Source organism: Lissotriton vulgaris, chromosome 4_1, assembly GCF_964263255.1.
Source record: "Lissotriton vulgaris chromosome 4_1, aLisVul1.2, whole genome shotgun sequence".
NCBI lineage: Eukaryota > Metazoa > Chordata > Amphibia > Caudata > Salamandridae > Lissotriton > Lissotriton vulgaris.
The window spans coordinates 308,889,600-308,916,468 of record NC_141691.1 but is presented as its reverse complement, the minus strand read 5'-3'; the positions used below and the strand labels follow the sequence as shown (position 1 = coordinate 308,916,468).

The 26,869-nt window shown below is 43.8% G+C and overlaps 1 protein-coding gene across 1 annotated transcript in view; it reads left to right on the top strand.

The window, feature by feature from the left end:
- Positions 1–26,869, top strand: part of LOC147718680 (transmembrane 9 superfamily member 2-like) — a 1,534,671-nt gene that overhangs the window by 1,336,281 nt on the left and 171,521 nt on the right. The window contains exon 15 of the mRNA XM_086918630.1: positions 16,150–16,261. Within this exon, the coding sequence (XP_086774756.1) occupies positions 16,150–16,261 (112 nt within the window). The remainder of the gene's footprint in view (positions 1–16,149; positions 16,262–26,869) is intronic.

The window sequence follows — 26,869 nt, the reverse complement described above, 5'->3', positions numbered from 1 at the left end:
TTATTTGCTTGGCAGGTTCATTCAAGGCAATATTAGTACGTCACAAACTGGGTATTTATTATTTTTTATTTTCATTTTTGAATTATCTAGCCATATTTTGGCTTTTGGTCTGGCGAAATTATTATCTCACAGTTCTAGAGCTTACACCTAAGTAAGGTAACTCTGATTTTAATAAACTGTCTTTCAATTAAAGTTTACATTTATCACTATGGAATAGACCATCTATGCCCGTTTTGTTCTATTTTATCTGCAGCTTTTACCTGGTCTTGGAAGGCGAAATGAAAGTTATTTCTATCTAATTTACTTTGAACAAATTACCAGACCACCAATTAACTTTTGGCTCTATAAGCTAGTTTCCGATAGGTAATACTGCATAGCTATTTTTTGTATCTGCATTTCATCGAGTTAGTCTATTATGCAATAACCATCTGTCCATGTTGTTTACCCTGCAAGGACCTTGCTCCGTTCATGAATTACATGTAATCTCATCCCTTCGTTGGTATTCCATGCATTTTTCTCCGAATTTTTAGGTAAGGGCATAGTAGCTACCCCTAGACCTTTACCCAATTCTGTCCTGGTAGTTACAGGTTTCACCACTATTAAACATTGGGATGGTATATCTGTTAAATTACATCACTGGGTTACTTATTCTCTCATTATTCTACACGAGACACTATACCTGCTTCTTTTACATCTTGACTGAAACCTTTACATCCCTCAGTTTGGGGTTTGGAAGTTCTCTTCTTTTAGCACTGACCAGTCTTTTTATTTATGTGCAGCCTCACTTTACTTTATGTAGCAAATGTGTATCATTGTAGTGTACTGGATAAAATATATAATGTTATGTAATATATATATATTATTTCATTGTTAGAATCTTCAAGTGGTTCTCCCGAAGAAGGCGTGTGTTACGCCGAAACGCGCGTAGAGATTATTGACTAACCCACTTGGTTGTTTTTTATGACTGTATTTGTTTTTATTAATACATGATAATTGATTTAGAACATGAATGTATATGTCGAAACATTTTTATGATTAAATGTGATATACTTGCAATTTTTAACTTTGGATATTTTATAATAAATGAATAATACTTATCTTCATACTGTTTGACATTTTCTCCTGTACACTGCATTTATTTTTTTGTGCCTATATTTTCTCGTGCTATTGTACCTAATATCCTTCAGGACCCCATAGTTGCCTAGGATTGTTATTTGTTTAAATATTGTGCCCTGACCTAGGAACTTTTTACTAGTCTCAGGGGGTCCCTTTCTTATATATTCATACAAACGGGCTAAATCCATGGAACAATAGAGTGTGTGTTTTATGTTACATGTGTGTCTGTCTGGTATGTGGTTTTTGTATTAAATACATTTTCTCACCTTAGGCACATTTAACATGTGTAGAATGACACAAACGTGTCTAGACAACCAATTTTTTTAAAAACCGCAATTTTCATGACTGTATCCACGGGTAATCAAACCTATGGTGTCTCAAGGGATGGATCACCACAAAAAAATGTTTGTCCTTTCCTTTCCAGGTCAGCTAAATAGCGGTTGTTCTTTAGGTACATTGATACACCTGCACTTGTAAATTTCACTTTTTTTAAGTAAAATTAAAAGCTGAAGTAGAAAAACGTGAGTAAGGTGAGGATTTGTGTACCCCAGTCCTGAAGATGTTTTTACATCAAAACATGTTGACACACACAGGAGGTGGCGCACATTGCCAACACCTCCAAATCCCTTTTTTTTAGTACCAGCCCGGGGGCCAAATAAAGTTTTTTTGCTACCCCACGAGCCAGGCCCTTTTTAATCCCACTCACTATTTAAACCCCACCACTACACTCACTTAAACACCCCCTCACCAACACCACACATAGGCAAATCAGTGCTCCCACGTAACAGTCGGTCGCAGCACGCCGCATCCCGTAGAGGGATGCGAGGACCCCGATGATGAAGCATGACACGAAGGGGCCTGTTATTATTGATTATAACCTCACAAGGGCATAAATCGGGAATATTGAATTAGGGTCCTAGATATAAACACGACAAACTGTCCCTTTTTAACCCCTTAAGTGCTGCGTCGGTGCGTTGGCCAACGGCAGCACTACCTCCCCAGTGCTGCGCACGACCATTGGACGTCCATTCAGCACTAGTTCCAATGGACAGCGCAGCACTGGGGAGTACTGTTTACTAGCATCTATGAGGTTAAAGGATGATTGTCGACCAGAACTAACCTCGTATGTAAATAGCAATGCCTAGATCGAACATTTCACAAGCATTTTTAACCCAGATAGAACTGATATTACTTCATTTACCGGTTCTACTTGGCCCATACTACCGCTACTGATAAATATTGAAGAAGTTTATGAAGGGCTAGCAGATAGTAAAGGGGGTAAGGCAGCAGGGCCCGATGGGGTGCCTATTGATTTATATAAGAGTGAAATGGATTTATGGGCCCTTATTTTAGTTAGGATTTTTAATGCCGCTGTAGAAGCCCAGTTTTCGCTATCTTGGGGCCAGTCACTAATTATTCCCCTTTTTAAAAAAAAAAGTAATTCAATCAGAGGCCTGTAATTACCGACCCATTTAGTTACTGGACTCGTCCATTAAGGTAATGAGTAGGGTTATGCTGAAAAGGCTCGAAATGTGGGCCCTAGATAATTAAATCCTCTCCCCAGCCCAATATGGGTTTACGAAGGGATTAGCTACCTTGGAACAGTGTGCCAACCTGGATCTTCTTATCAGTAAATACACACTGGCCTAAGGGGGTAATCTATTTTTATGCTTTGCGGACCTTAGCAGCGCTTTTGATCTTGTGGACCACTCTAAATTGTGGCAAATACTACTGGATACTGGTGCACCAAAAGAAAATGTATATTTCCTGGCAAGAGTCAACGAGAGATTATCCAGTAAAGTGCGCTATGGCCCGGCAGGCGAATGTACCCCCCTGTTTAATGTTAAAAGGGGCATCCGGCAGGGCTGCGTCCTTGCTCCGCTTTTGTTTTTATTATTTATTAACCAAGTAGATGCGATACTAAAACAGATACCCGTGGATGCCCCTTTTATTAATGGCCAGCCTGTTCCAATTTTATTATATGCAGATGATGCGGTTTTATTATCACAAACCCCTATTGGCCTCCAGCGTCTTATTAATAACTTTTTACTATTTAATAATGGCAGAAAACCTTTAATCAATAAATCGAAGACATTTGTCATGACTTGTGGAAAAATAACACCTAAATCCAGTAAGTCTTTTTTTCTGGAGAGAACAAAAATGCAATTGGTTAAATCATTTTGTTACCTTGGTGTAACATTCGCAGGAAATGGGAAATGGTTATGCGAATTTGATATTCGCCACAAAATGAGTAGGAACACTAACAGTATTTTTAGATTCTCTGCAAAAGTGGGAGCACGAAGAATCAAAGATATGGTGACCATATACAACGCCAGATGTGTATCTTCTGCACTTTATGGTGCAGAAATCTGGGGCCACCTCTTCGAAAAGTCATTACAACAAGATGAAAATAATTTTCCTAAACGCTTGTTGAGTGTTCCACCATCGGCTTCCACAGATTTAATACACCAGGAAGTGGGACTCAACTATATTTTGGACCTAGCCGCACTATGAGCCCTTTTATTGTGGCGATCTATCTGGGCAAAAGAAGAAACCATATTCACACAATGTATTATTAAAGACTGTCTGAAGCTTGGCCATTGTTTACGTATCCCTTGGTTAAGGTTCATTCACCAATGGTTTAGTCTTTTATTTAATTGCAACATCCTTATAGAACCAGAGAACGCAGCCTCAATTGGGAAATAAAGAGTTCAAAGAAACATTTTTAGCCCATAAAAGGGAGATACGAGGGAGAATAATTATGCAACAACCTACCCTCTTATTTTACCAGCAACTAAACCTTAAAATTGGCTTTCAGGTGTATTTGGATTAAGTAACAAAAACCTCTCATCGTTTTGTCCTGATACGCCTAAGGCTAGGGATTGTCCATCATCTCGTGGCATTCCTGATTATGAAAAGAAGGACCAGCACTTTATGCCCATGTGATAATATGTCCAAGCAAAGTTCCTGCCATTTTTTAATGTTTTGTAAATTTTATCACTTCTTAGGAAATTCTATCTGAAACCCTTGTTTTTAAAATATCATGTTCGATACACTAAAAATGCTATGAGGCTAGTATCTACACTGGAAAGTCCACATGTTTGCTTTTATGTGGCATCTTACATTTTAAAATGCATTGCTGCTAGGAAATCTATTACCTTTTAAAGTGTAATATCATATGGTACAATTAATTTCTTTTATCTCTGCTATTCTGCACTTTATGCACAATTTGCACAAAAGAAAATTTAGCGGGTATGCAACACTTTATAGCGCAATTTGTACATAATATACAACGTCAGTAATTATCATCTATGATTATATCGTTATAAATGCACATATTTTAAAGAAGGTTTTATTGTGTAACATATATACCAGGTTAGACCTAATATATTAGATGACTGCTGCTGGATGCGTACTTGTAAACAAAACAGGTGATGGACAGAATGTGGATCAATGTCACACATTCACCCCAGTCCAAAGATCTGGGCCCAAATCCATAGTTTTTTTGCACTCCACACCACCCTGGGTTAGACAATGGCGATATGCAAATCAGCTCTGACCCTGTGCCCCATGGGAACAGTCCAGTCCGAACTACAAAAGCCATGTCCTTCCCAGAACGGAATCAAGCATCCGAGGACCGGACCGGTTTCGAGGTAACACCTCTCATCAGCCCGGATAGCTTGACTCCAGTGTTGTGGAGTGCCTGGGACCCACGTCTGGCCATCCCCAGCGCACTTAGGGCGGAATTTGCAAACAAAACAGGTGATGGACAGAATGTGGATCAATGTCACACATTCACCCCAGTCCAAAGATCTGGGCCCAAATCCATCGTTTTTTTGCACTCCACACCACCCTGGGTTAGACAATGACGATATGCAAATCAGCTCTGACCCTGTGCCCCATGGGAACAGTCCAGTCCGAACTACAAAAGCCATGTCCTTCCCAGAACGGAATCAAGCATCCGAGGACCCGACCGGTTTCGAGGTAACACCTCATCAGCCCGGCTAGCTTGACTCCAGCGGTGTGGAGTGCCTGGGACCCACGTTTGGGCATCCCCAGCGCACTTAAGGCGGAATTTGCAAACAAAACAGTCGATGGACAGAATGTGGATCAATGTCACACATTCACCCCAGTCAAAAGATCTGGGCCCAAATCCATCGTTTTTTTGCACTCCACACCACCCTGGGTTAGACAATGGCGATATGCAAATCAGCTCTGACCCTGTGCCCCATGGGAACAGTCCAGTCCGAACTACAAAAGCCATGTCCTTCCCAGAACGGAATCAAGCATCCGAGGACCTGACCGGTTTCGAGGTAACACCTATACAAGACACTTTACAGCGCAATTTGCACATAATATACAATGTTAATACCTGTCAATCATGTCTACACTCGCATGATATGCACACAACCTAAAGAAGGTTTTTGTATTTTGTAAGCACTAGTCACTTTATTGCTTTATTTGTACATTTTGCGATATTTGAACATTTTGCCCAAAGTAGCCCAGCATAAGTGATCAAATCTTGTAGACTGGCCGTTGTGCTTATCTATACTACTATTATAAAGAGAGAACTTGCACCTTTTGGCAAGGTAATCTCGGAAACCACAGCGCCAATCTACACACCCGATACATCTTTGAAAATCTCAGGGTGTGTAGATGGACATAGGCTATATAAATTAAAAAAAAAAGCAAAATAAAAAAATTAATTTTCAAAACAAAGTAGTCCCCTGAAAGTAGCGCCGGCCGGGACCTAGCGCTGGGCACGACGCGACGTGCGTGATGATGACTAGGAGGAGGGCGGTGCAGTGACGAGCGCGGCACAGGTAAGGAGGCAGCAGTAAATGAAAATGTTGGGGCGGGAGGGGAGCGCGAGTGAGTCTGGGCAGGAGGGCTTGTGCAGTGTGTCTTGCCATGTGGTGGAGCATTCTCTTGGCAGGTTCGATAAAGCAGCCGTATACCAGGGGGGCGCGAGTGAGTCTGGGCGGGCCGGAGGGCGGCGCGAGTGAGTCTGGGCGGGAGGGGGGCGCGAGTGAGTCTGGGCGGGAGGGGGGCGCGAGTGAGTCTGGGCGGGAGGGGGGCGCGAGTGAGTCTGGGCGGGAGTGAGTCGGTGCGGGAGGGGGTCGGGCGGGAGCGAGTGTACTGCCCCCAGCCCCTTTCTGCCCCAGGCAACGCTGGGGCGGTCTGCTAGTGAATGATATTACAAGAACTGTGTAGCTTTGAAAATTGTTTTGCGAATTTTGCACATATATAATATGCATAGACTGCTTTTAATAGTGCATCCCATGCTAAGTATTATTGATTCTAAGAATGTTACAGAGGCTACAATTGTGTATTTTATTTATGTTTTGCTTATATGGGTGTTATCACAAACCGAATAAAAGCTTTTTGATTTGAATTGAATTGGGTCTTCCCTAAAGAGAGCAGACCCTTTGGTCAACTGATCTGTAGGTTGGGACCTCGGGAGGGCACACCCTCTGAAGTTTCGCAATCATAACCATGAGCACAGCACAGCCTTCCCTAGACCCCGCACATTAAGCAGTAGGAGCAGGCACAACTGAACGGCCTTCCGCACGTTCGTGAAAGCGCCATATTTTTCCAAACCTTTTCACGCCAGCAATCGCTGCTCCCTCCTCCACATGTAAAAAATATTTGCAATGCCACAGGTCTCCCATTTAAATGCGAGACCGTTGGCATTCGAAAGAGGTGGCGCCATTGTCTCGGCTGATTGAAAAGAGAACTAAGCAAGGCACCTTGTGCCTTCAGTAAGAGACACTCAATAAAGAAAATAGTCCTTACAAGACTAAATAACACGTACCATGTAACAACCAAAGTAAAAGGGCCAGTCGCCATGGGAGGTTACTAATGGAGACAAGGTGGTACGAAAGCCGGCCCCCCCAAGCCTTTTATATGAATCTGAAGCCAACATTTACGAAGGACAATGACACAAGCCATGACAAACATGGACGGAGAGTGGGCGGGGCTTCTATTCCATACTCCAGTACAACAAATCTCGCAGAGCAGCACATGTGCGCTGAATCTAGGCTCCACCTAAATATGATTTCTGGAGGTGTCGGAGGACGGGAATTTTTGGACATGTTGGTTGTGTTACATGTTGCTTTTTTGGTGGTGCTTTATTTGTGCTGTAATTTTTTTGTACTGTTATTTTGTTGCTGTTGTCCTGGGGTTATTTTGCACTCTGCTTTGACCGTTTTGATGCGCTGTACCTATTTATTTTTAATAGTGTATTTATGTTGCTTTGTGTTGTTTTAATTTGTTAAATTCTATTCATTTTAGATACGTTAACAAACTCTGATATTTTGCAACCAAAAGCAGGGCATTTTTTGAATATTTCCAGTGAAAAACAGCAAATTGCTATTGTCTAAGGTGGTAAAATCCAATGTTCGAGGCATATGGGCTTCAGACCACACACTATTGCATAGATCACCATCTGGTGGTGGGCCCGGATGATTACACTTTGTTGTTGTCTTGGAAGAGTCTTTGTCTGGATGTCTCCTTCTGTAGATTGTAGTACGCATGGGCATCAACTCCATCTTCAGATTGTTTTTTTCACCCATCGGGCTCGGATGTGTTTATCGTTCAGTCCCGTTACTGATCTCTTTTCGACTTGCAGTCCTTCTTCATACCATCGGTATCGTCTTAGACAGTAATTCCGGTTACCTGTGTCGAAGAAAGGATTGAGCTTCTCAATTCCAGCGTTCGTCAGGGCCGTCTGGCCCAACTTGCCCAACTGCGCCATTGGGCCTTTGGCTCATGGAAAGAACACCCTTCAAGAAGTGCCCTCGGTGTGGACACAAATTCCCTCACACTGATCTTCATCAGGTTTGCAATCTGTGCTTGACTCCAGAGCACGAGAGTCGAGACTGTGAGGCCTGCGCTTCGTTCCGGTCCAAGAAGACCATCCGGGACCGTCGAGCTCGAAGAGTCATGGCGCAGTCATCTTCATCGAAACTAGACCTCATCATAGACGAGGCTCCGATCGAGGTAGAGTCCGAAGAACAGCAATGGGATGGCATCCTTTCCGAAGCAGAGGATTCAGCTTCCGGAGCCGAGGATCAATCGGAAGATGACTATCTTCTTCCAGCTGGTCAACAGGTCGTGAGTACAAGCGTCGACCCTGTTCACCCCCCCCCCCCCCCCCCCCATACCGGGACAGGCTTCCGTTCCACCTCCACCTCCTGGTCCAGGTGCACACAGACCAAAACCTTCTGACACCCCGCCTTCAGGCTCGGCAACGAAGAATACAAAAAAGCCTCCAGTCGACTCGGGCTGGAGTCAGGCTATCGGTCCCGACAAACAAAAGGTCATCAAACCAAAATTAACCCCGGCACTGAAGCAGCCATCGGTACCGAAACCGGTCGAGCCGAAAACAAGCTCATCACCGAAAGACGTTCTCAAGTCTACTGAAGCGAAGACTACTCCAGTTCCGAAAAAAGTAGACCCGAAGCCTGCTTTGGTACCGAAACGCACTTCGGCTCCGAAGGTGGATGATTCCAAATGCACTTCGGGACCAAAAATTCTGGATCCAAAAAGCGCAGATCCGAGAAAGAAACATGATACCAAGTCTTCGTTACCAAAGGCAAAATACGCTCCAAAGACAATAGATACTGTAAAACCTAAGCTTTTCGGCTCCAACCAGAATAAATCGGCACCGAAAAAGGATTTCTCAGCAGAAGAGCTTTTTCACCCAGACCCAAAGCAAAAGACTCTTCGTATTAATCCAAAAACTGGACATGTTATTACAGTGCCTGAAAAGAGTAAAATGGACTATCCCAAACCACCTCCAGTTCCTCTTAAAAAGCATGCTCAAACTTCCCCCATAAGAATTCCTTCACCAGTGATGGAAATACCAATAGATATTTCTCCTGTACACTCGCCATCCAGCACACATAGCCTTATACCACAGGATGATGATGATGAAGACAATTATTCACAGGGGGTAAAAAGTGAGCATCACACAGACGACACAAATGACCCAGGCAATATTCCTGGGCCATCAGATGATCACTGGGAGGATTATAATGCGCCAGATGCACCAGATCTGCCACAAAATGATGCATACCATTCTAGACCATTTCCCCCAGAAGACACTTTTGGGTTTACACAGCTCATTCATAGAGCAGCCACTTTTCATGGAGTAGATCCAGATCCAGTGGAAGAGGACTTCCTCATGGATACACTACTGTTGTCACACCAAAATACGACCACACTGCCAATACTTAGTGGAGTAGTAAGACATGCACCAGAGATATTCAAAGACCCCGTCAGAGCCAGTGTAATTAACCCAGACTTAAATAAGAGTATAAAGCGGCTCCAACTGACCCAGCATACATCAAAGTTCAGCTGCCATTGGACTCATTAGTGGTATCAAATGCGAGGAAAAGAGCTGACTCGCAGACAACAGGGGATGCTCCACCCCCTGATAAAGAGTCCAAGCTTTTAGATGCTTCAGGGAAACCTACCATCTCACAAGCAGCCAATGTCTGGAGGATTGCTAACACTCAAGCTTTGTTAGCAAGATATAATCGAGCTCATTATGACGAGTTAGAATCACTCATGCAACATTTGCCAGAGCAATATAAGACCAGGGCTTCTGACTTAATACAAGAAGGCAAGGTTATTACTAATACCTCAATCCTCTGTGCATTAGACACTGCAGACACAGCCTCTAGAGCAATAAATGCGGGAGTACTGTTGCGTAGACATGCATGGCTACGCATCTCTGTGTTCAAGCCAGAAGAACAAGCCAGTATCTTAAATCCACCCTTTGACCAGCAACATCTATTTGGTCCAACAGTTGATAGTGCACTAGAGAAAATGAAAAAAGATTCGGCAAATCCATGGGAGCTTTACAAACTTAGACCCAGAGAGCATCCTTTTGTCACTCCTCATATAGAGGAGCCTCTAAGGGTTTTCAAACTGACAACACCTCCTCTTCTTATAAAGCGCCCACCCAAACCTCACCCAGTAGAGGGTATTACAGAGGAGGAGATAGAGGTAACAGCAATAAGGGCAGAGGCAAAGGCGAAACAACCGCAATGCCTCTACTCCCAAACAGTGACTTTCTTTCCATCCCCCCAGACCATTCCACTCCTATCGGGGGGAGATTACAACAGTTCCTACCTGTCTGGAACTCCATCACCACAGACAGGTAGGTAAGACAAATAATTCAGTCAGTTTATTGCAGGGAGCTCACTTCCACTCCTCCAACATTACTACCCAGACAACGTCTCATGTCACAGGAACATCTCCTACTCCTAGGACAAGAGGTTGCATCTCTACTACAAAAGAATGCAATAGAACTAGTCCCGAAACACCATCAAAACACAGGAGTTTACTCCCTATACTTTCTCATACCCAAAAAGTCGGGTCCCTCAGACCTATACTAGATCTTAGGCCCCTAAACCTGGACATACAATCCAACCACTTCCATATGGTCACACAACAACAGGTTCTGCTGTTGCTAAAACAAGGCGATTTCCTTGCCACATTAGATCTCAAGGAAGCCTACTTCCACATTCCTATCCATCAATCTCACAGAAAGTAGCTACGATTTGTACTAGAAGGTCAACACTACCAATTTAAAATACTCCCTTTCAGAGTAACTACAGCACCTCGAGCAGCACACTATAGAAAGGACTACATTCATGTCTCCCCATACCTAGACGACTGGTTTATAAAATCCAAGTCATACCACCAATGTGTACAGCACACATATGAGACCATCTGCCTGTTCACAAGCTTGGATTCACAGTAAATCAAACGAAGTCACACCTCCAACAATCCCTGTCTCAACAGTATTAAGGTGCCACAATAGATGCCTCCAAGCAATTGCATACCCCAACCCAACATGGATACAAAGTATGCAAGCTCTTATACAAAGATTCCAGCCACAACACTCACTACCAGCTCGAGTGTTCATGTAATTATTAGGAATGATGGCATCTTGCATTTTCATAGTACCATATGCAAGACTACAAATGCGCCCCATACAAGAGTGCTTGGCAAGTCAGTGGAATCAGGCTCAGCAACAAATAACAGATCTGGTGGTGGTAGACGACCTGACATATCGCTCTCTGCAGTAGTGGAACACCAAAAACCTTTCCAAGGGCCAGCATGTTCATAGAGCCTGTTCCACAACTGGTGCTAACCACAGACTCCTATCTCACAGGATGGTGAGCACATTTAGAAAAACACACAGTACAGGGTACTTGGACAACGCAACAAAAGTTACTCCACATAAATCATCTGGAGTTATTAGCGATTTTTCTAGCTCTAAAATAGTTTCAACATTACCTATCAAGCAAGGCTGTACTAGTTCGCACAGACAATATGACAGCCAAAAACAAGGAGGAGCACACTCTTTCAGCTCTCCCGGCTGGCGCAGAGCATATGGAGGTGGGCCATTCCTCAAAAGATCTTTCTGTTAGCAGAACATCTACCAGGAGTTCACAAACAAGTTGCAGATCTGTTAAATCGTCAAAGACAACAGATACACAAGTGGGAACTTCATCCTCAAGTTCTTCAACCGTTTTTTCACAAGTGGGGCCAACCAGAGATAGATCTGTTCGCCACACACCGCAACTCCAAATGCCCAAGCTTTGCCGCCAGATACCCACACCCATTGTCCAAAGGCAATGCGGTATGGATGAGTTGGTCAAATAAATTTGCGTACGCTTTTCCACCTCTCCCTCTAATTCTGTTAGTGGAACGCACGCTGCAGCAGCATTCCCTCACATTGATTCTCATAGCACCAACGTGGGCAAGACAACCATGGTACACCACACTACTAGAGCTCTCAGTAGTACCACATCAAAAATTAAAACTCCCTCTACATCTACTGACACAGAACCATGGAGAGATCATGCATCCAGACCCAATGCTGCTCAATTTAGCGATTTGGCTCCTGAGGTCTTAGAATTTGGATACCTCAATCTTTCGCCTGATTGCATGAATGTAATAAAAGAAGCAAGACGCCCCACCACTAGAGCATGCTATGCAGCGAAGTGGAAAAGATTTGTTGTATATTGCACAAATAACAACATTAACCGATTAGATGTTTCCATACAAAACATCATATGCTACCTGCTCCATCTACAAAGATGTAATTTAGGGTACTCCTCAATCAGGTTACATCTTGCTGCTATAGCAGCCTATCTTCAAAACAGACATTTGTCATTGTTTGAAGTATCTGCCATTAAAGCATTTATGGAAGGACTCAAAAGAATAATTCACCCAGAATACCACCCTCTCCGGTATGGAATTTAAATATTAAATATTGTTCTCACTAAACGTATAGGTCCTCCATTTGAACCATTACATAAGTGTGAATTACAGTTCCTTTCATGGAAAGTTGCTTTTTTAATAGCTATTACCTCACTCAGAAGAGTAAGTGAGATCCAAGCATTAACAATTCAAGAACCATTTATACAACTCCATCACAACAAAGTGGTTCTTAAAACACATCCAAAATTCCTGCCAAAAGTCATTTCACCGTTCCACCTCAACCAATCTATTGAGTTGCCAGAATTCTTTTCCCAAACAGAAACAGTTGCGGAAAGAGCTCTACACACATTAGATGTTAAACGAGCGTTCCTCTATTACATTGATGGGACAAAAAATGTTGTAAAACAAAACAACTGTTTGTGTCCTTTTCTCCTCCACACAAAGGCAATCCTTTTTCAAAATCAGGAATTGCAAGGTGGATTGTTAAGTGAATTCAAATATGTTACCAAAAAGCAAAACGCACTCTATCCATTCCCCCTAGGGCTCATTCTACCCGTAAATTAGGGGCATCTACGGCATTCTTAGGAGTTATACCATTAGATGATATCTGTAAAGCAGCTACATGGTCTACACCGCACACATTTACAAAACACTACTGTGTAGTAGGCATGGGCGGAAAATCCGTTCCGCTCGCGGATTTTGCGGATTTTCGGGAAATCCGCAATCCGCGAGATTTGCGAATTTCCTGCAAAATCCGCAAATCCGCGAGCAGCGGATTTTGCTCGCACTGCTCGCACTGTTCGCGTGAGTTCGCGCCCCGCGAATAAGTGCGAAATTGCAGAAATATGATCTAAGCAAAACTGAAAGTAACTACTTACCAGGTTCAAAAGTTCAGGCACATCATTAGTAGCCATTTCCTGTAGTGCTTCCTGAGGGGCCCCTCCAGAGTTCAGTTGCCAGTTGAAACTATTATGTGACCCTGCTCTGAACCTCAGAATAGTTACACATATGCCACAAAGGTCATGAATTACAGCTAAGGGAGACAAGCAGGAGCCAGGCTGGAAGTTAAAATCCATTAATCAGCCCCTAATTCATTATTGTCAGTTGGGGCAGGGCAGGTGTTGTAACTAATTTTGCAACAATGAAAGCACTTAGCAAGTGCAAAAGATCACTAATCAGGGCGCACTAAGGAAGCAGGTGCCAGCTAAAAAAATATTCTGTGACACATTAATCAGCCCCAAATTAATTCAGGTCACTTGAGGCAGGGAAGGTGTGCTTTGCTTTGCCGAAAATAATGTACACTGGACAACCAGAGGGTGTGGTGATGAAACAGAGGGTGGCATGGGTGGGCCAGAGGGTGGCATGAGTAGTCAGAGAGTGGCAGTGGTGACAGAGAGTGGCAGTGATGAAGAAGAGTGTCCCAAACAGGTTGGACACGTAGAAACAACAAGTTCGCAAAACTTGCGACCCGACAGGTAAGTTCGCAAATTGCGAAATTGTAAAAACCCTCGCGAACTGGCAGAAACACGGGCGAACACAAAAAAAAAAAAAATCCGCAAATTCGCGGGAATTCGCGGATTTTGCGGATTGCGAGTTCGCAAATCCGCAAATTCGCGGATTGCCAATCCGCAAAATCCGCTCATGCCTATGTGCAGACAAAAAAACAAGCTAGTGTGGGCCAGGCTGTATTTCAAACTACTGCAACAGATATGGGTGGTCGTCGCTAAGGGAGAAAACTACTGTGCAATCGATGCAATAATGTGTGGTCTGCAGCCCATATGCCTCGAACGTAAAATGCTACTTACCAGTATGAATCTGTTCTTGGCATGTAGAGCTGCTGAACCACACGTCCACACGCCTCCCCGGCTACCTATATCTGTTCCAGTAATATCTTAATTAGATACACAACACATGGACATCCTTATCTGTACTCCTACAACTCCATCATTTACCCATTGGCCAAAACAATCTGAAGATGGAGTTGATGCCCATGCGCACTACGATCTGCAGGAGGAGTCATCCAGACAAAGACTCTTCCAAGACAACAACAAAGTGTAATCATCTGGGCCCACCACCAGATGGTGATCTATGCAATAGTGTGTGGTTCTGCAACCCTTCATGCCAAGAACAGATGCATACTGATAAGTAGCATTTTCCTTCTCAATCGCCCAACTATTTAAGATATTTACCCAAAATTGCAGCAGAGACCAGTCTTCAGTTTGCACTGCCAGTGCTCACTTCACAATCAGAGCCCTTTGTCTTTTAGATGGGAAATAACTGTGTTCCAGCTGTGCTATTCTCAACCACTCACTAAGATGAGAGCCTTCATTATCCAGTTGAACAAGGCCGACTGTCACCTCTCTCTCTCTCTCTCTCTCGCTCTCTCTCTCTCTCTCTCTCTCTCTCTCTCTCTCTCTCTCTCCCTCTCCCTCTCTCTCACTCTCTCCCTTTCCCTTTCCCTTTCCCTCTCCCTCCACCTGTCCACAAGACGGCCTCGTTCTTTTGTAGAGACAAGGGGCCAGAGATGAACAGCTTTGTCTTAGGGAGCAGCAAGAACCATGTTCTCCATTTGCTGGGTCTCGAGAGGGATGGACTCTTAGTTGTGTTCCTTTTCCCTGGATTAAAAAGAAATTCCCAAATCACCAAGGAGATGAAAACCTCACGTGGTTACTACATGATGGTCAGGCCCAATTGGTTCGATTTCTCACTTTGCACAATATTTTCCTTTCATGTCATCCGTCTTGGAAGGACTTTCTGTCTTGGAATTGTGTTTGGTTCTGGACTTTGTTCCAATTGGATGTTCAGCTAGTAAATACCCAGCTTAGACGTTCCCCTGAGACCATAGAGTTCATTTACATGACTAGCAAACCATTTTCCTGATGCCAAAAAAAGCACAAATGTTTTAGTAGTCTAGTGCATTAGGTTGTAATGGTCTAGACTTTGTTTCACACTTGGCAAGATTGAATATTGACTTGAAACTTTGCATAATCAAATTTAGCTCCTGTGGATGTTTACCTTAACCTAGTCTTTGTTTGTTATTGATTTTTAGTTGTTTAATATTATTTTGAGGGGACATATTCACTTATTTTCTGTCGACAAACAGTTCGGAATTTTGAATTCGTTTTATTCTGCTTCATTTTCTTTGCCAGACTTTTCGGATATTACAAATAATTCTTACAATCTAGAAAACAGATTCCCTTTTGTACTATAGCCTAAAGTTAAATCCCAAAACTATGCACTGAACCGTAATAAATATTATAATACAGAGGTCAATATTATCAATGAACACGTATCTCCTATTATTCTTTAAAATATGTATTCATAACTATGTAAAACAAATTTGTATCTTATTTTAAAATATAAAAAATAAACTTGCAATTTAGACAGTCCTAGACCAGACTTCACAAATCCACCAGTTTACACAGATTTAGCGGCAGGATTTACCTATTCAAATGTGTTGTGGTCTATCTATCTTATTCATAGATAATTTTGGAGGAAGAGGAGCTGAATGTTGGAACAAGGAAAAATTACTTGGTTACTCTTGTACTCTTAGTTCTTAGTCCAACTTTCTTTGAATGATCTATCTGCCAACTCCACTATTCTGTTTACTTAAGAGGTTAGGAGGACCTGGGTGTACACGTGCTACAACTTTAACTGTTAACTATTTTTGCCCTGACAATACTGAGTTCTAGGCTTATTACTGCCTTCTCCGAGCCTGGAAAATGGGAGATTTTAAAACTAGGAATAAGTTAGTAACAACAGCAGGTAACTTGAATTTATCTTTTTCAGGTCTCATCAAATGTACTACATGTTTGGCTTCCTCTTCTTGGTATTTATAATTCTTCTTATTACCACTTCAGAAGCTACAGTCTTGCTGTGTTATTTCCATCTATGTACTGAGGTAACTATGCTAGACTATTTTGTTTTACGGTTATGTGAATTCATGTATCAAGTAGTAGTCTTAGTTTGGAAATCCATTAAATACTGAATAATTGTAGTTTGTCAATATAAGATGGTAACTGTGAGTATACAGTGGGTTGTCAGACCCAGTAAAGAAGATTTGAACAGTAGAAAAACCAATTGCATTGCTCCAAGTTAAAATCGTGATCATATTGTTGTCATCTTATTTATTTCCGAGTTTATAACAAGGCATAATTGAAAGTGTAGTGGAAACTCCAATATCGATATGTTGTGCATGCACTATCGGTATAACCCAATAAAATTCACATGTGCTAAAATTAGCCTCTTGGGAGTAGAATTACACGGAAAAGACGTAAAACCCTGGCACTTAATTCCCGCCTATGCATACCTAACTCAACCACTTCCTCTGAAGAGTATCGTAGTTACATGAACAAATTCTTAAAGCACGACTAGCATAACATAGCTAGGCCTTTATACTTACTGAAGCCTTCAGTTACCAATCACCATTATTGTTTCCTAAGAGCAGAGAAGTATGAGGTTTTGAACCTCTTCTTATGAACTTGGCATGGCCTTTGATTTATATAGTGAAGTAATTGTGGGAAGGAGTGGAGGGAATACGGTCGTGCCCACCAATGTGTTTGGTGGGATTATCGCCTCCTTCTCCAACAGGTCCCCTACTGTGTGCAGCCTGCTTGTCCCCACCTCCTAATCTTTTTCTACCTTGTAGCCTCTAGGATGCTAGAATTATGCCCAACAGGACAGCAGATGTGCAGGGAGTGCAGAGATACCTTATAGTGTGCTCCAGTTCAAGTGTTGTGCCAGGCTCCAAAAATGCTAAGGAGTTTTACAACCTTGAGGGAAGCAAAAAGCGTTTATTAAGTAGTCGTTTTATTTATCTTTGTTTCGTTGCCCAGCTCAGATGTGTTGTGCCCCACTGACCAGCTGGCAAGCCATTGAGTCTGAGCTGCAAGGTAGTGCACTTTAAAGTCCAGGTCCTGCGCCCCCTTGTGTTAAGTTTTCAGTTTCATGTTCCCCAGTGTAACCCTAGGTCTCTCCCCATTCATTTTAAGGCCAACAGTAAGCTGTCAGGGTCTTTGTTATACCTTCTGGAGATAGCCAACTGTAAGTTTGCTAAATATTATTACAAGCAAGATAACATTATCATTTTAGTTAGCTCTAATTTGCCTGGAAGTGCAGTTGGGAGAGTCATTCAAAAGGCTACTTTTGGCCTGAGAAACCGAATGGTATGCCCTACATTATCTTTTAGGAGTTCTGCCAGAAAGACCTTTTCTCCCATATACTTAAACATGGTGCTGTCCCTCCTAAGGTCATTACCTTCTATAACCCCACAGTCCAGTGCAGCCCCACTCTTACTCTGTAAATAAAGGTCTTTCCCCAGTGCGCCCCCAGAGTAATTGAACTCTGTGGGGAGGAGCCTTGTTAGAAATGGGATCTCTGGTTGGCTAAGGCTTGCGCCAAAGCCAGACAGAGACTACCACTCTAGTCAGGGCAAGGGAGTCACCCCCTTGGTAGCTTGGCACAAGCAGTCAGGCTTATCCCGGTGGCGATGTGTGAAGCGTTTGCGTAACACACACACAGAAACAACATACTAGGCACACCACAAAAAGGAACTCCACACAAGGTTATATATAAAAATAGCCTTTGTATTATCTTAAAACACATTAGGATAGTAATCACATAATATACAATGTGCCACCTGGCAGGGGGCAATATATACAGGGGATTATATACACATTATTATATATACACGGACTAAAGGGCACGCTGGCCATGAGGCCGCTCATGATCTAAGATGGCCGTCGTAACACACAAGATGGCGTTTCTAAGTATAGCCAAGTTAAGCGGGAAAACGTGTAGCACAGCTAAGCGCTAACCCGGCCATTGTCAAATTACAACAGACGACCCTTTTAGCGTTTAGCTGAAGCTACCTCATAGTGAACATAATCAGGGTGTTCATCTTCAATATCAATTAGCATTATTTGAGCTACTTCTTTATGAAGCATCATTTTGTCGTGAGCAAGAGCTCGTCTTGATGGTATGCAAGCCGATAAACACATGGAACATAAAGCTAGGCCACATTGTATACATAAACATACAGAAAACAATATCCCCACAATGATGCATAAAATCGTTAGCAGTTTCCAACCCCAAGTGGTAAGCATTGACCAGAACCACCCTGACAGAGTCCAAGTTCCATTGTCCGGGTGTATTTCGGCAGCTATCTTGTGCAATTTCGAAATAGCATCATAAACGGATGGTGAATTATCAGGCACGTATACACAGCAGCTGCTTCCGATGATTCTACATGCCCCCCCACGGTCAGCTAGAACCACATCTAGAACCATTCTGTTCTGGAGTGTAACAATCCTAGAAATCTGGAGTTCTTCAGTGATATTTCCTAGTGCAATAGCAGTATCATTGGCTACAGCTTCAACAACACGGGTCAATCGTCGTATTTTCCGACTATTCAAAGCAGCCCCCACAAAGGAAAACAGTCCCAAATTGAAGTCCGCATATTGTTGTAAAGCAGTATCAGTCTGATCGATTTCATCAAAAACGACAGCACGTTTAACACGATTCAACACGAAATCGTGATAAAGGACATAATCATTATGATACAATGGTGGGGCAATGAATACAGGGGGCAATACAAAGGATACATAACAAGTGCCTAACCATCCCAACGGGAGCTGATGATAACCCTTCGTTCCACAAATAAAATAAGTATTGCGAGACGCCACAAACAATATGCCATTCGGGCTGTCAAATGTAAGTGTGATGTTGCATTCACTTTTCCCCACCGGAATTGTACCTTTATTACGTATGCACAAATCAGCTTTAGTGGCAATAACATTAATCACATGTGAGCTGGATACATTGATGTTCCTCTGGTTGCTGTAAACACGTGGGGCAGATGCATTATCTGGGCGGTACTCCTCCCATTCAAATGGAGTACCTTCAGCTCGTGGATACCCATCCCGGTCATGGTAGCAAATTTTATTCAAACGGAAAAGCACCCCCCCTTTTGTTGGCCATCTCAAAGTGAAGAGAAGAGTGTATCAGGCATTGCAAGATCCGTTATGTGAGAACGGGAGTGGAATGAGTGGAGTGCCCCCTTTCTTTTGATGCCCAGGCAACATCCCACACACCCAACAATTAGACGTATTTGTCATGTTATGCGTATGATGCAGAATCTGAATAAAACTATTGTTCAAATAAGTCTGTCGGTGCCGTTCTTCATGGTAAGGCAAGGTAAAGTGAAAATGTTCAGATGGAGCCGGGGTAGTCGGCAGCAAATGTTCACGTGCAGGCACCACAAGTTCAACTACCCAAGCTATTACTGCTATTACCACAATTGTCAAGACGAAAAGGATGGCACCAAGTATTCTCTTGTCTCGTGATGCAGAAGACGCCATAGTTCAAAAAGTTCGTAATGTCTCAAAGTGTTCAAAAGTTCACAAAGTCTCAAATGTACATATGTATATGCCTAAAAAAGAAAAATACGGTGCTGAGCTCCGAGGTAGCCGTTGTTTTCTTCTCCGGGGTCAAGACGGGTGTCGCTACTCTTGGCAGAACTGATCCCCCCCCCCTTGAGATTCCCGGTTTCCGTTTCACAAACCCCAGAGCGGTAACCAACCAGTCTCGAAAACCAAAAAAAAAAATCTTCTTATCGTGGCCGCAGATTATAGCGCTCTCGTCCAGAAACAGTGTGGTCCGGGAAGGCTCCCTCAACTTCGGCCGATGTCACAGCTGGGCTCTTTTCTTTCTCCAGAATCTCCTTGTAGTCGGTCAACACAGCAGGATTCACCAGATCAGGAGAAACACGACGGCAATGGGTTGAATGCACCCACCGCTTTCTGTTGGTCAATCGTACAGCTGTTCGAGTCGCCAGGAGGACCTGCTCGGGGCCACGCCACCTCGGTTCCAAGCTGCTCGCCCTCTCAAACGACTTTATCATAACATAGTCGCCAGGGTGAAGATTGTGGGCCTCTCCAGTAGAGTTGTCAGGGAGCGTTTCTCGAACCTGTTGATGAATAGAAAGCAAATCATTTGTTAATCGTGCCAAATAATCGTTCATCATTATACAAGGCACATCATGTATCAATCGCGGCTTGGGCACTCCCCAAACATTCATAGGCCTTCCAAACACCACCTCATACGGTGTGAGGCCTGTTCGCGAGTGGGGCACTGATCTGAGAGAGAGCAATGCTAGCGGTAAAGCATCCGGCCACTTCAATGACGTAGATGCTACAATCTTAGCCAGTTTTAGTTTCAGCATGGCATTATACCGCTCGACAAGACCTGCCGACTGAGGGTGGAATACAGCATGAAACTTCTGCTGAATCCCCAAGCCCTTCAACACATACTCCACAATTTTCCCAACGAAATGAGGCCCATTATCGCTCCACAAAAATTTGCAAATTCCAAATCGAGGGAAGAACTCCTTAAGCAACACCTTAGCTGTTGTCAGAGCTGTATTGTCTTTCGTGGGGAAAGCCTCAACCCATTTGCTAAAAGCACATACCACCACTAAGACATACTTCAGGTTGTTGCAATGCTCAAGCTGGATATAATCCATTTGGAGTACCTCGAATGGTGCAGAAGGTGGAACGAACCCTCCTTTCAGAGTATGGGTCCCCTTTGCAGGATTGTGCTGTAAACATATCAGGCAGGTCTGCACTACCCTCTTAGCAGTATTGCCAATCTCGGGATGCTCCCAAACTCGTGTTAACAATCGAGTGATTGCAAGAGCCCCCACGTGCGCCAACCCATGTGTCATCTGGACCATCGCTTGCAAGTAAGCTGCAGGCAATTTCCATCTCTCCATGTCCTTGCTTCTCCAACAACCTTCATCATCTAGCACCCCATCTGCTGCCCATGCCGCAAGTTCTGATTCAGTAGCTGATTTCTGAATATCTAGTATCTCTGCTCTAGCATCATACCATCGCTCAGCCTGTGATTGTGTCACGTACATGGGGGAGTCAGTTCGAGACCTAGCCGTTTGTCTCGCTATGTTGTCCGCAAAGGCATTTCCCTGACCCACTTTATCGGTGATCTTTTTATGGGCACTACATTTTATTATCGCTACTTTCTTTGGACAAAGCAACGCATTTAGGAGATCACGCACTAGTTCTCCGTGCATAATGTGTACTCCATGAGAAGTCAAAAACCCACGTTCTCTCCAGAGTAGCCCGAAGTCATGTGCTACTCCGAAGGCGTACCGGCTGTCTGTGTATATATTCACACATAGGTCAGTACTCAATTCGCAGGCTCTTGTCAAGGCTATCAGCTCTGCTGCTTGGGCCGCTTTCTGCGGTATTCTAGCTGTTTCTACCACTGTCTTAAGTGTCGTGATCGCATAGGCTGCGGAAGTCGTACCATCTGGCAGCCTCAAACACGATCCATCAACCCACAGTTCCCCATCCACATCTGGAAGTGGCATATCCTGTAGATCGGCGCGACCCTTTGTCTGTTCCTCGGTCAGGAAAACACAGTCATGATGTTTTTCTTCCTGACCCTCCTCGTCCGGATAGGGCAATAAAGTGGCAGGGTTCAGGGTAGCACATCTTTTTAGTGTGATATGTGGTGCCAAAAGTGTAAGCTCATATCCTGTTAAACGTGCACTGGTGAGATATTGGGTTTTTGTTTGATTTAACAGGGCATCTACTGCATGGGGAACTAACACCAACAGTTTGTTCGATAACACTATTCCCTCACTCTGTCGTATAGCTACTGCTGTTGCTGCAACTGCTCGAAAACACCCAGGCAACCCTCGTGCTACAGGATCAAGAACCGCCGAGAAGTATGCACATGGCCTCTGTTTATCCCTGTGTGCTTGCACTAACACTGATAACGCGCACCCATCTTTCTCGTGGACATACAACGTGAAAATCTTTGCATAATCTGGTGTACCTAACACGGGTGCAGAACAGAGGGCTTGTCTCAATTGTTCAAAAACATTTTGACATTCATCTGTCCATTTAAGGGGCATTGGTGTAGCTTTGGACAGTAACGCTAACAAGGGTTTTATAATGTGCGAAAACCCCATAATCCACTGTCTACAAAAGGACGTTAAACCTATGAAGGCACGTACATCTCTCTGCGTGCGGGGGACTGGTGTATCTAAAATCGCCTGAATTCGATCTGATGTTAATGCACACCCCTCCTTAGACAAAAGATGACCGAGGTAGGTCACCTTGGGTCTACAGTATTGAAGCTTTTTCTTAGAGACCTTGTGATTGTTCTGTGCCAGAAAAGAAAGCAAAGCAATTGTACTCTCCTCACATTGTGCATAAGAGTCTGCAGCAAGCAAAAGGTCATCCACGTACTGAATAAGGACAACCCCAGACTGTAACTCAAAGGAATCAAGCTGTCTTTTCAGAGCCTGGCTGTAGATACTCGGGCTCTCAGTGTAACCTTGAGGAACACGACAAAATCTATACGATTTATTATTTAACGTGAAGCCAAACAAATATCTGCTATCAGGATGGACAGGGATAGAAAAGAACGCATTTTTCAAGTCAATAACACTAAAGGTCATGGCCGTCGGCGGCACCAGTGTCAGCAAAGTCGTAATGTCGGACACCACCGGATATTGGGGAATGACAATTTTGTTAATTTCTCTCAAGTCAATTATAAACCGATAGACTTTGTCGTCAGTATCTCTCTTAAGGATCGGAAGAATAGGGCTGTTGCAAACATTGTAAGGAACCTCCTCCACCACTCCTACAGTTATCAAATCTTGGACAATATGTGTCAGAGCAATTTCACCTTCTCTGGAAATCTTATACTGTGGCACACGTGGCAGAGAGACTCCCTCCTTTACAGTAATTCGAATAGGTGGAATACGCATCTCTCCCACATCCGTATCTGAGGTCGCCCATAACGTGTGCGGGAGAGAGGCCAAAGCTGGAGAGTCTAGTATAGTGCAAAACCTGTCTAACTCAGGGTAATTGTCATTCAGAATAACCCGCACTCCCTCGGGAGCACACCGTATCGTTGCTCTGAAATATTTAAGCAAGTCAATACCCAAGATGTTATCTAGCGTATGGGGAGATAGCAAAAATTGACCAAAACTGAAGAATTTGTCAAGACAAAGTGCAAGGGGTTTCGACAATGGGCTAGGGGAGGGTGTGCCATCAAACCCTACACATGTTATCATTTCGCCAGACAGGGGAGCCCTCGGAACCAAGTTTTTTGACAAAGCGCTACGAGTAGCTCCTGTGTCGACTAAAAATTGATCAGTAGAACCCAAAATGCCCGCTGATACATATGGACCTTTCTGATCTACCGGCACTTCAACTGATTCCGTACCCCATCCTACGCAATCCTATGCATGCACATAATCCTGATGCTCCACATTCTCACCCTCCGATATCTGATATTGATTTCGTCTATCAAAGGCATTTCGTTCATCCTGGCCACGGCCCCTCTCTTCAACCCTTCCACGATCACCTCCACCACCTCTCGCCCCCGTATAACCGCCCCTCGACCTACCACCTCCTCGACCACGCTGACTACGTTGTTCACGAAGTACCGGACAATCTTCAGCCCAATGCCCAAACTCTTTACAATACGCACATTGATCCTATATCCGTGCGACCATACGACGTATTGCCTCCACCTCGTCTACCTTTATCATTCCCTCTACTCTGTGTTCCACGAACCTGTGCCAACATCACCTTCGTTTTCAATTCTTTCGCTTTTTTATCAACACTTTCTTTAGCCTCCAACTCCTGCCGCTCATAATACTGAGCCATAGTTAACAAAGACGCAGGGGTCGCCGTGGCCCAGGAACTTTCACTCGATTTCAATCGTTTTGCAATCTCTGGTAGGAGATTAGCCACATACTTATCTACAAACAAATGCCTACCCGTATCGTCAGTTAACGATTGACCACTGTAATCGTGAAACGCTTCTTCGAAGCGTGTAAAGAAATCTGAAACCGTTTCATCTGGCTTTTGTTTGCACGAAGCTAACATGGTCCAATCGATCTTTTTAGATGGGACGAGCGTTTTTAATTTAATCAAAATAGCCGCCGGGAGGTCTAAAATGAACTGACATGGCTTGCATGCCGGTTCCCTATCTAAATCAGCTGCATTTATTTCTTTCCATGTTCCCCCAAGTATTGTTTCATCATTATTTTTACGAATTAGTCTCCACATGTCAGGCGGAAGAATTAACCCAAAAAACAAATCTATATCAACCAAAGTCATGACACAAGACGAAATAGCCCCTTCAACCCCTTCATAAAATGCTGCCGGATTCTTACGAAGGTCAGGTAAAGAATTTTTCAATGCCATAACATCCGCTCTATTCCAAGGCGTATACAACCAATTATATATAAAATATCCCTTCGCATCCTTTGACATTTTATCATCATCTGTACCTTCCCCTTTTGGCGGAACATACAAAGGTGCGGCTTCACGCATAGGCATAACATGCATTGTAGAACTCTTATCTGAACCCCGGAGAGAACACTCCTTAGATTGCCCAGTAGACTCCGGCCCGGACTTCTTATCCTTTTTCCGCTCGTCCCGCAACTTAGACGTCTCATCCCGCAGCTGGATCAGTTGCTTGTAAAAGGCATCGACATCTGAAAGATCAAACACACCTTTTTCCAAATTCTCACGGTGAACTGACACAGCCTTAGATTCTAACGTATCCGAAAATTGACGGTATGCAGTAACAACTTCATCTGCCAAAGTAGCAAAAAAATACAGTATTTCTTGGTCTGTCCATTTACCCCTTTCAATAACAACTTCAGCCTGAGTAACAAAATTCGTATTCACTTTACGAGCCCAACTACGCAAGTTCGCGGATTTCTCCGCAGAAAACCTGACACCAGACGCATCCCTTTTTCCTGGCTTATCCTGTCCTTCGTCATCAGATTCTGCAGTTGGAGCCGTAGGTGAGACGTACGGAGGCGGTGATCGATCTAGCAATGAAAAATCATCAATTTCATTATTAAGGACAGGATAAAGTGGTCGGCGAATAGGGAATTGACCAGTCGTTAGCAATTTACGTTCCCGTTCCTCTCTCTCTCTCTTTTCCTGAGCCTCCTTTTCCTCAAGCTGTAAAGCCTTATCGCGAGCAGCCTTGCGCTGCTCTTTATCCGCCAAGGCAACCTCACGTCTCATTCGCTCACGCACCGCTTTCTCCCACATTCGCACACAATCAAACATATTTTGTCTAGACCTTCGTTGAAACAAACATTGCTCCACAAACTGAACCTTACGCAAATCGAACAACCCATGTAGTGGCCATTGCAATTCAGGATCTGATTTAGTATATTTATGCCATAGTTTACTGTACATTATAGGGGGAAGGCTGAATTTAATGTACATCTCACGGTTTGGTGTTCCTTCTGGGGGAGCCGGCTGTGATTCCGCTAACCTAATTGTGGTACCATTCCCAAGACAGCACATCCCTCGGAGTGTTCTTAAAACAGGCATGTTCAAAAAGTATCACGAAAGCGTGATACGGTAAAAAATGGCACTTGCAGTACTTCACACAAATGTGCCGCTCAGAGGAAAAAAACAAAGTTAGAGAAACATCTCTACATGCCTGCCTATGTGAAGTGCACTACACGTATAGATTCAAAGTTCACAAATTCACAAATGTTAGCTAACTCAAATCAAAGTCATAGGTCATAGAACTTCGGCAAGCGTCCGAGGACTACCTTACCGATCACAAATCATAGTACTTCAGTAAGCGTCCGCAGACTACCTTACCGATCACAAATCTTACCCAAAGTCTCAAAGGTCCAGATTCCAACTGCCAAGGTCTTTTAATCGAATCAGCCAAACAGCACTTTATCCAGCAACGCAGACGATCAAGAACTCAGTCAGAGACCGGCGCCACCTGGAAGGTCAGATCAGAAGGAAAGGAAGAAACACTGCGGGTGCCAAGACTCGGGTCACTCGGTGGCAGCGTACGCGTCCATGGCGAGTTTCCAAACCTTCGTCACGACCTCTCCTTCGGGCATCCGAGTCGCCGATGAGTCCCTTCGTGGTCGCCAATTTGTAGTATCGGGTTCCCAAGGCCTACATGCTCCAAAGATAACCCGCTTACATTGAAAGAACTGTTGGCACGGAAGCTGAAAAATTCAAAGAACAAGTTTATTAAGACCCCATGGGGTGGTGGTACATTCCTACAGCACCCTTCGGTAATGCAAGAAGTATCACACCGAACATCGGTGTGACCCGTTCTTTTATACAATTTGCAGGTAATAAAAAGATAGGCGGTACAAAGTTACAGAGCGTTATGTACATATATGGTCATTTTTGGAACAGAGCCAGCTCATTGGAGGGGTTACAACCCCCGCTGGTCAGTTTGGCGGCACATTCCTGAGGGACGACTGGTCAGTTGGGACTGCGCATGAACAGGCTTGACCGTTACTAAAAATAGCCTGTTGCTGGGCAAACTCGAGTGGTCAGTGGCACGGACAACGGACTAAAGGGCACGCTGGCCACGAGGCCACTCATGATCTAAGATGGCCGTCGTAACACACAAGATGGCGTTTCTAAGTATAGCCAAGTTAAGCGGGAAAACGTGTAGCACAGCT